The sequence below is a fragment of the Theobroma umbraticum genome, unplaced genomic scaffold (genome assembly GCF_002168275.2).
Source record: "Theobroma umbraticum cultivar Fairchild unplaced genomic scaffold, ASM216827v3 scaffold_67.0, whole genome shotgun sequence".
Taxonomy (NCBI): domain Eukaryota; kingdom Viridiplantae; phylum Streptophyta; class Magnoliopsida; order Malvales; family Malvaceae; genus Theobroma; species Theobroma umbraticum.
The window spans coordinates 7,508,931-7,519,948 of NW_018397262.1; the positions used below are offsets into that span (position 1 = coordinate 7,508,931).

General features: G+C 34.4%; 1 protein-coding gene and 1 pseudogene across 3 annotated transcripts; both read right to left on the bottom strand.

Moving 5' to 3' along the window:
• Positions 1-299: 299 nt before the first annotated feature.
• Positions 300-2,548, bottom strand: LOC110419123 (RING/U-box superfamily protein). Of its 3 annotated transcripts, none has more exons than XM_021432015.2 (5): positions 2,095-2,544; positions 1,379-1,530; positions 1,111-1,194; positions 841-1,017; positions 300-728 (listed from the first exon to the last, which is right to left on the bottom strand). In XM_021432015.2, the coding sequence occupies exons 1-5, from the start codon at positions 2,255-2,257 to the stop codon at positions 585-587; spliced, it is 720 nt and encodes a 239-aa protein (XP_021287690.1). In that variant the 5' UTR covers positions 2,258-2,544; the 3' UTR covers positions 300-584. The 3 variants fall into 3 exon arrangements, with proteins under 3 accessions (XP_021287690.1, XP_021287691.1, XP_021287689.1); XM_021432016.2 differs by having other exon boundaries at positions 841-1,005; positions 2,095-2,540; XM_021432014.2 differs by having other exon boundaries at positions 841-1,194; positions 2,095-2,548.
• Positions 2,549-5,177: 2,629 nt separating this feature from the next.
• Positions 5,178-6,238, bottom strand: LOC110419926 (CAX-interacting protein 4-like; annotated as a pseudogene).
• Between the last annotated feature and the right edge of the window lie 4,780 nt (positions 6,239-11,018).

Here is an 11,018-nt window from a genome sequence, read left to right on the forward strand (position 1 = left end):
CAGGATTACCAGTATTGAATTCTATGGTCCTCCTATAATTTTATATTACGTGTTTAATTTGATATTTTTAATTAAAAATTAAATCGAACTTTATGAATAGAGGGGAAGATTGATGACAATTGTGTTAAAAGTTTTATCTTTGGGTCTAGATACAGGGGAAGGACAAAAAGCATTCAAGGCATTAATGGCCTTCTAACTTTATGAGTTGACATTGAATTGCCATATGAACTTCTAATCCTTATGGAAATTTGAAAGGATTGAGGTCTTAGTTAATTCTTAAATTGAAAAAGAATGGAAGATAATGGCTAAGACTTCTCCTAAATCTATATATTTTAGCATGATTTTCCCTTTCTGTTTTGAAATGAAAGAAGTTTTACAAGTAAACCAATGCTTGATGAAGCCATTTCCATCTTCTCCCTGGCAAACAGAAGTTGGCTAGGAAACCTTGCAATGGTCTATATACAACAGACTTTTTTCTTTGGGCATCATATTCCATCATTCATCTTCTTACAAATTGTACATTGCCACAATTCAAAACCCAATCACCATTTTTTTTCTATTTTGGTGAATCAAAATTTGATGATTTACAGTTCCTCAGCATCATTGCAAACTTGTTCTCTACACATAGGACAAGTTCCTTGCCTGCTTAGCCATTCATCTATGCAGTTTAAGTGGAAGATGTGGCCACATCTGGGAAGATTTCTTGCCAATTCTCCATCCTTTAGCTCCTAAAAATATAGAAAACATCTCATTTCAATGTTACCAAATTAAAAGAAACAAAGGGTTTTTCTCTTCGTTTCTGTCCTTCTTGAAACCTTGATCATAAGACATTATTCTTACCTGTAAGCAGATTGAACAGGAAGATTCCTCCCTTGATTTGATCATCCCACTAGGGTGAAATTCATGCACTGGAAGCTTTTGAATGCAACTTCTGGACAAACCCTTTGCTCCATTTACATCATATATATCTGAGATTTCTCTATATGTCGATTCGAGTGAGTTCATCTGAAACATTTCCTTCAGGTTTCCCATTAGATGAAAAGAGAAACAAAAAACACAAATGCTTAAGAAACTATAATTTTGTTTGCCTACAAAGAGAACTTTACTTACTTGCCATTGATAAGCTTTTAGCACTGCTGGACTTACCCATTCGATGAAGACCTTCCCATTTACTAAGCTAACTAACAAAGCTACCTGCAAAAGGAAGAGGGAAAATTAACATTTTTTTACCTTTGATGTACATTACACCAAAGGGGTAGTTTAAAAAAACCACTTTTTCCGCTTGAATGTCACCTAGTGAGGATGAAATTAATGAAACACCAAAATGTAGCAATCTGGCAATTAAATGATCAGATTGTGTTAGCAAATGCTACCATACCTTGGACAATGACTCCCCGTTAGCCAATGATTCCAGCAATTGAACAGCTGTGATGGCACCTGCAACAGCACCAATTCCAGCTCCCCGGAAAAACCCAGTCTCTGTCGTCTGGCCTTTCATTGCTCCCACAACGGTTCCCACTATAGCACCGCCTGCAAAAACCAAAAAAATCTGAGTTCAAACAGATGATAGCTTCATACAAGCTTTCCCTCATTAGACACAGTTAACCAGGGTCGGCCTAAGGTGAAAAATTACAGTTACTTTGTTTCGAGAAAGCCTTAATGTGTTTTCATGTACACAAGTCGGTATATAGAATATTCTGCAAAGGCCAAGAGAAAAAGTACAAAGTCTGCACAGATTTTTTGATGTAACTGAGTATTCCACGAGGTAACTAACATGCTGTAAAAAGTACTAATTTACTATCTGGCCAGATTGGTTGGTGAGAAACTAAAAGAATGCTACAGGATTTCTAGTTAAAACAGAGATTTCAATAATGAACTGGTTTGATTTTGATGTTGGGAAAGTGGGTAGGTATGCTTCTGAGCAAGACAAAATGTAAAAACTGAAGTCCTGGTGAGATTATTGATGAACCAAGTAGCCGAATAAGCTCAGTGAAAGAAACATGCATTGTAAAAGATTTGGATCAACATCCTTGAAGGAAGCAGCAATCTGTAGCATTGAATATGCATATTACTTTCTGATCATAGAAGCCATACCTAAAGCAAAAATGCAGGTGACAGCAGCAAAGACAATTCTCTTCAAAACTCCAATCAAGAACCCAATTCCAAGATCTCTCATTGCAGCAAAAAACCACAAAGACACAGCCCCTCCCCACCTAAATACCACCTCAGTGATGCCTGGAAACCACTCCTTTAACATTGGAAAAGAGCTCTAAAAAGGGGTGCAGAGAAGGAAAAGAGTGTGAAAGCGGTTGCTTGAATATCAGAAAAAAAATGAAAGAGCTGGTTTTTAACGAGTGGGGAGTGTGTGATGTAAATACAAGCATTTATAGAGTCAAGAATGCAGGGCGGCATTTATGAGGGCTAAAGGGCCCAAAGATAAACCGATGCATGCAAGAATAAACAAACAGGGCAGTATAGATTCTCTTAGGAAATAAAATGAAAAAAAAAGAAGAAGAAGAAGAAGAAGCAGTGATATGAGCAGCCCGGCAATATTGATAAATGGGGACTATCAGCTTTTCTTTTCTATTAAAGGAGAATGCTAACTTAACAAGGAATCAACCAAAACTGTCAAATTTGGATGGTATTCATGATTTTCATGGTAAATCTTGCTTCCAATTCGGTTTCTCATTGAATGTTAAGCTATGATTACGTAATGAAACACTCTTGCATGCAAGAGGTTATTAGAAGCTCAAGCTCCCTTAGAAAAAAAAAAAAACTCTTTAATGACATTAGGTAAGAAGACCTGAAATCTCAATAGATTTGTGGCAATGCAGAAACTTGTTTCTCTCATTTGCATGATTTGGCCAAGCATAAGATTGGTACTCTTTTGATGTCTAAAGTTGATTTTAATTAGGACAGGATTTAGTTTGTGGACAACATATCAAAGTCCATAACCTGAAAAAATAGGTCCAGGACAACCAGGAAAAAAGAGAGGCAGAAATTTCTAAAGTGAAATTAATTAATAATAAATAATAACCAAAAGAGGCCAGCAGGAGGTTCAAGACTGCAAGTTACAACATGGGCCCAAAAAATGAGGAGAAAAAAAGAAAGCAAAAACAATGGGTGGAGGGGTGTCTAATCTATAATCTGGTATTGAATGCTGATTTGAATTCATCCAATTCTCAGCAGTCTACAGACCACTGACTGAAGACTTTGATGAATGAATTTGGATTAAATCCAATTGGGCAATTCAGGAAGATCCTGGAAACTTGTCTGCAAATACTTATCAATTGGAAATGGAGATTATTGGTTGGCCATAGCCACAGTTTCTGTGAATTTTAAATTTAGTATATTTCCATGTATTAAGGGGTTGCTTCAGCTTGTAAGTGCCTAAAAATAAAAAGCAATGGGCACCAATAGCAGGCTAAGTAGCTTAGAGGAAATCCCAGAGAAACCATGTGCTAAAGATGGTGGTAAATTAAGCCCTTCTGTGGGCTGGAAAAAATTTGTGAGACATTGGGGTAAGGAGTATGGACAGTCCTGCTTGGGTAGAGAAAGTGGTCCTTTAAATGCATTAATTGTTTTTAGCTACTGCTAGATACTTTTAGCTTGCCAGGAGAAGTCTCCCTCATTGATTCAGCCCCCTGATATTTTTGGGTGCTTTAATTGATATTCACCAGAATGTATTATTGAAACTGTTAATCACAGTTCCTTTGTCATTTCACAGTAAACTAGTAGATAAAAGAAAAGTTAATGATTCTTTTAACCTTGGTGGAAGGAAAGCCAGCAAGCAAGCCACAAAAGATCTATCAGAACTAATCGTCACTTTAACTGTAATATTGCAATAGCATCGTGAGGAAGCTGGGAATGAAAGTTATCTCTGACAGATCAAAAAAATCCAATAAGTTCTGATTTCCTAGGCAAAAAACAAAATATTGAGTACACAAAATGATAAAATATTGATAAAATATTTATTTATTTTTGAATGTATACATCAAGAAGGTTCTGACAACATCATATATACATCAAAAGATTTCAAAATGAATAGCTAAAAAATTATTGAGAGTTTCAATTTGCAATAAATTAAAGATTTCTCAATCCATTGTGAATCTACCCTTGAAAATGATAGTACCACAAGAACCAAATCTGGTACTGTCCATATGAATTGAATATTCACAGAGTAATTCCATGAGGCAGGCAAAGAGACCAAGTATGGATAAACTCTTGGTTGGCAAGAAGGAACTGGAAAAGTGTACAAAGATTTAGTATGTGAAGCCACCATACATATGAATTGAATACACGCAGACAAATTGCATGAGGCAGATAGGCAAAAGGCCCAGGTATGGATAAACTCTTGGTTGGCAAGAAAGAACTTGAAAAGTGTAGAAACATCGGTTGTAGACTTGCAGTATTATCTTTTAGTATTTTGGTAGCCAATTTGTATTTCTTTATATATATATATCTGAACTTTGATAGTGGTATCAGAAGATGTGCCATTTCAGGAAACTTGATCTCAAAGCTGATTTCAACTTGTAGATAATTGCATTATCTTCATCTGCAAATTTTTTTTTTCCTCTGATTCAATTGGAAACATGTATTCGGACCACGTAAAGTAATCTTTTCTCATCTAATAGACTCATCTCATTTATCTTAAAATTCGAATCGAAACCTTGACATATATAACATCTCAAACATGCAAACCCGAAATTATTTTTTTATGAATTTACTCTCAATTTAAATGATCTAATAAGATAAAAAAGCATAAGGATTTTTCAAATGTATAACAGCTAGATTATGTGTGCATATAATTTATCTTCCTTATATGTAATTAACCCCAAAATTAAGTCTCAAATTAATGACAATTCGAAATCAAATTGTAGCTAGTTAGTCTCATCATCCATATTATAGATAAATTCTTATTGTTGCCATGTGCTAATTTTTTAGTATGTCTTATATAATGTGATTTTAATTAATTTTAAAGTCCAAATTAGAAATTAAATTTTTTATTATAAGATTTTATTTTTTTATAATTAATTTTACAATCCCAAAGACCTGTCCCAACTCACAAAGGTGCAACAAGCAAAAGGAAGAACAAATCAGAAGTAAATTAAGGCAAAAATCAGAAGTATTTTATTCCTATATTGATAAGGGATACCCCAAGATAGATTGCTCTGGAACCAATCTTCTCTTTTGCAGCAGAAGTTGAGCAAACCTTCAAGCAAAAGTTTAGCATGTAATGGTTCTTCATTGTTGCATCTGTTAGTCAGGAAGTCATGGAGTCCATGAAATTTGAGCATAAACAGATCAATTATAAGCAAGGAAAATGAAGATCGAGGACTCCCAAAGTGGAAAGCAGATCCAAAATAAGCTTAGGGAAAACAAAGGATGAAAAACTGTTGGAAGGTTCCTCTCATTCATCATCAGAAAATCTATGGCTTCTTCTCCTCCTCTTTTCTTTCCTGTTCTTTCTCTTTCGCTCATGTCTCTCATCATCATCATCTGAGGAATCATCAATGTTCCTCAACTTCCTTCTGCCTTCATCCCTATCCTCCGAATGATCACTCGACCTTCCTCTCTTCTTCCTCTTCCTTACAAGAATCAATGTTCCTCAACTACATGACGTATTCCCTTTCCTAGTACTAACCTTCTTCCCATAACTTTCAGCAATGATCCTCTCAATCTCCGAATCAACATCCGAATCTCAGTCCGAATCCGATCCTGATGAACCATTAGCCTTCATAGCTTCCAGCTCTTTCTCCTTGTTGTCATCCTTAACACTCAGAAAGTTCTTGCACTGAACCCAAAGGTGCCCAACACGCCCACACTTCTTGCAAGCACCACGATCCTCATCAGCATTGGAACCATTGATCCTGGCAAGCTGCAAAAGGCTTTTGTACTCGTTCTCGGCATCAGGGTTAGAGCTAGACTTGGGGAAACTCCTGGTTCGATATCATCTTTGCTGTCAGGTGCATATGGATCATAGCGAATCACACTCTGCTATATAGCATGAGTCTCCAGGGCGCCAGGGCTCTACCGCTCGGCACCCGATTGTTTGCAGACATTCGAACCCTCCTCGCGGCAGCAGGCATCTTGAAGCAATAGAGATTTTGAAAGAATGATGGATTGGAATTGCTTGAATATATCCAAATAAAAGAATATGAACGATTTATTACAATACCAATAAGACAGGAAATATATTGGCATTGTTTGGATTCAATACCACACCAGGAATAAGCCTTTCAACCTCAGAAATCAATCGAAATTCAGATATGAATCCGTATGTTATAACAGTTTTGTGGATTGAATAGGATAGTTTAATTCTAGTTAAATTAGATTATCTTATTGAGCAAGTTTTTAATTTTAACTAAATTAAGATAATATATCCTAATTATACTAGAATGAGGGTAAAGTGACTTTCCAACATATTGCTCGGGATGGGAACTCGTCTGCATACATGCGTTGACTGTGAGTCTGTGTTCATACCATGGCGGTAGCTTTCATTAGCAAATTTCTTTATGAATACTTTTAGTTCACAATGTTTTGATATTGTAAAACTTAGCTTAGAATTGTGATACCCTTAATACCAGATATGTTTTGTTCATTGGTGTTACGTTTGCTCACACCAGCTATACTCTAATTGTAGTAGGAACAATTTACTGTACCTTCACTGTATTGGATAGATTGTTAATAAAAAACCTCACTAGCTGAGCAAAAAAATTTATTGCATTTAACATATTCTAATTATACTCAAATAAAATTATTGTACTTGGTCCTATGAAAGGACTATATGTAGTTAAAAATAAAATAGTATCTAAATGTAGAGAAAGTGATTTGATCATATTGGTGGAATTCAGATTATGAACTTAAAAACTGTTCTTATAATTTCTTGATATTTTTATCTGTTACTGTGTTTGTGAACATAGGTATAAAAAAATCGAACCAAAATCAAAATTTAGATAGAATCTTTGGTACAAAGAAAATCGAAGGCTTACATGTCTAGAGTGTGAAGTAAGATGAAACTAAAAGAATAGAATCATTGGTGATTCTCTTTGCATGGGACGTCCGACAATCTATGAGTTCTTGAGTAATCACAACCAAATTGAGTGGCTTAAGGCTATCTATATCAACTTAAGAAATTGTTTAAAGAAGTGAAATTGATTAATCTTTAAAGCGAAACATGATTATCACAATGATTATCAAGTATCATAACAAGTTTAGGTGTATGAATTTTTTTTTTTTTTGTGTGTGTAAGGTTGGTGTATGAATTTTCTTGACTTGAAATAGTAAATATCAGGTTTATGATTTTTTTTTCAAAAAAGTAGTTGAATTTTTTTCTTAAAAAATAGTTGAATATAGGTCGATATTGTTGATTTTCATTTTTTTTTTTGAATATTAAACCATGCATAAAACCAACAAAATGTTCTCCTTGATTTGAAATTTCTAGTAAAACTTTTTATATCTAGTGATCAAATCGAAATCTTTTTATATCACTTTAAACCCTAACCTCAAAGAACAATTTTTGAGCAAAAATTTTTCAGTAAAATTAGTAATCCGAAGTAAAAAATTAATTTTTTTAACCCGATACTATCAAGTTTGAAATATCCATAATTGAACAAAATATTTACTTTATTTTAATAAAAAAAATCTTAAACTATTGGATAAATAAAGACTGGGAGATAATAGAGTTTACCTCAAAAGATGTTTACAGTTTTCAAGCTAGATTAAGCTTCAATTTCTAAACCTTCAAATCAAAAGTTTTTAGATTTTATTTAATTAAAAATTTAGAGAGAATGATGAGCAGATTTTTTGAAAAGAAAATTGATATAGTATTTGGTCTAATTTTTTTAAAAGTTGATTAAAAGTGTTAATAGTCAAAAATCAAAAATATCATTTTAAAATAAAAAGGATCAACGTATCTTGGTTTAAGGAGTTTTTTAAATTTTACCCAATCTCCAAAGGGTACAAGAAAGGGATTTGATTTGAACAATAAGAGGGGTTATTGGCTTGCTGCTGATAATGTTGCTTCTCCTGTATGCCTTATTGCTTTATAAAATTCAGTCTCTTGTTGCCCTGGATAATGTATTGATTTCGCCAAATTGATATTCAGTATTATGGTGAAGATGAAACAGAGTCTCCATACTATTCTCTTTCAAAGAGTATTAGCATCAATGACCTGTTCAATTCCTGTCCACTCCATTCTCGATACCAAAGTCATGTTGATAGTCGCCATTCTCTCTCGCGGGGGTGGAAAAGTAGTCGGCCAAAGTCCTGGTCTTATGAGTTTTGAAGACCGGCATATTAAATTATTAATTTTTTAATGATATAGTTTAGTAGGACAAGGCACCTACTAGCTGCCGTCTTAAGAATGGTGGATGGCTTTGAAAGTTTTGTCTTTGACAAATGGTAAGAGAAAGATCATAAGTAGAATTACAAACATATAAACCTACTGTCCAATTACTTCGGATAGAAAAGTTTGAGACCTGTCCAGACCCGTCCGCATAAGATGTATATTGGTTGAACCTGGTGCAGCAAGTGAGCGTGATAACAAAGGCTAACACTTGATTGAGTTTTTAAGGTTGATAACTAAATAAATATTCTATTCTTAATTAGAATAGAATTATCTTAAACTTTTAGTACAAGTAAATTAAATAAAAAAAAAATTCTATTATAACTATAATTCTTATATTAATCTCGAGAAATTCTTAATCTTCGATCTTTTTGTTTTGGCTTTGGCTTTTGTACTATTAGCTTTTGACGCTCAACCTGAGCTAAGAAGTTATCTGCTAGACCTTCTATATCAGTACCAAAAAAATCTTTCTGTAACAACTGCTTCATCATGTACCAAGTTTTAACTGGTGCTTTCCCCTCGCGTCTCCTTCTGGACTGCAACCTTTCCCACCATGCAGAAGCCTCACCTTTCAATCTACAGGCTACAAGTCTCACTTTTCTTTCTTCTGGAATTTCCAAATAATCGAAAAACTTATCTATTTCTGCAATCCAATTCAAAAAATCTTCAATATTCAGACTCCCATTAAAGTAAGGAATATCTATCTCGCAGGCATCTCTCTCACCATAATCATTCAATGCCACCTTTTGATATTGCATTGCAAATCGTAAGGTTTCAATTCTCTGATCTTCATCATAAAAACCGTAATCTACCATAATTGGGACACTTGCCATTAGATGAGATAAGTTTTCCCCGCTCTAATACTGACGAATGCAACGAGTTAGCGTGAAAGCAAAAACTTAAACTCAAGTTGGAAGAAAAAATCTGTAATGTTATTTGATGATTCAAAAAACTAAGCTTAAGTATCTTATTTATAGTGTTGTAGTTTCATGTATTAATAAAACTCTATTTCTGGTTGTTTAATACAACTAGAATAATTAACAAGAGATTCAAATAAAATAAATATTCAATTCCTAATTAGAACAGGACTATCCTAAAGTTTTAGTACAAATAAATTAAATAAAGAGAAAATTTTATTATACTTATAATTCTTAAGTGAGTCTCCTAATTAAATAAGAAAAATACTAAAATTATGAACATAAACATTTATAAATAGGTCCGACCTATTTAAAGTGGCAACTGCCAGAGAAACTTTTGTATAAACCAGTCTCCTACCTCAAGGTTAAGCCAAAATTTTCATTTTGTCACACTTGACAATCATATGCTCCACCATGCCGTTTCCTAGCAAACCCACTGTCAAACTTAATATTTCGTTCATAATTTTACTTCACTATGTCTGATAAACTTATGTAAAATTATGAATATACAACTACGTACAACAAGATCGAGGATGGAACTTATGAGAAACAAAAAACATGTTTCAGAAACATTGTTAGGCAGGGAAGGAGAAACCGATGAAGTTTTAGTGGAATTTTAGAAAACATGTTTCTTAATGTTTAGATAACTATAGACTGTAGACATCGAACCCTTCACAGAAGTAGAAGATCTGTTGACATTAATCTACTTGTCATTGGATTAAAGAATGTAAGAGCAGTGACTCTCATAAGCTGTTTTTTTTTTTTTGAAATTGGAGCCATTTTTATCAATCAACCAGGAGTGAACAATCCTGTACAAGAATCAAGATCAGTCCCAGGTTCTAAATTGCCATCAAAACCTATAGCAACTTAAAATCCAGACTTTACAAAAAGAACACAGAGCAAGGGAGTCCCAACCTTTCCCTATACAAAAAGCCTCTTCCCTCAAAACAAATCATGACAGCTCCTAATCAAAATGCCAATTCCAGTGCATCCCACCCACACCATAACAAATCAAACCTGCTGTGAAGAGCCAGCATCCTGTTCCAAACTCCCAGCGATTCTGGCTGTGAAGAGCAGTGACTCTCATAAGCTGTTTGATGGGCCAAAAATGGAGAGATTGATGGCTTTGTTTATGGCTGCAAAGCAAAATTTAGATAGTCCTTCATACAAAGAAAGTCTTCCAACTAGAGAAAAGAAGAATTGATAATGGACTGACCATTGCAACATAGACACATTCAAAACTCTTAGACAGGCTTCTTTTAAATATAGAAGTTTATTTGTTTACGTAACAAGATAATGACAAATAACCAAATCGCTCATAAACGATAACAGATGTCCAAATAATTAGAGTTTGCAAGATTTTCCATCTTCAGAAATGTTGATGGCTTTTGAACATTGTCAATAGACAAACGTGTAAGAGACAGATCAGACTAGAGTGAGTGGGTGGCAAACATATAGACAAATAGTCACAGTTCTTCTGATAGAAAAGCTTGAGATATTTCTACTTCCCTGTTGATAAAGTGGGTCCAGACTCCGGACAGTGACATAAAGCAGTGAACAAATTAAACCTAACCTGGAACTGCCACCATCTGTGGGAAAAAATTTGGCAATAATGCATATATATCAAAGCATGTGCCGTGCCTATTCTGTTCTTCTCCAATTTTCCCAGATGGGTTATTCTATTTTTCACTTTCTGCAAGACCAACAGGCAACAGGCTCAGGCCTTTTCAAAGTGCCAACTGCCAGAGAAACTC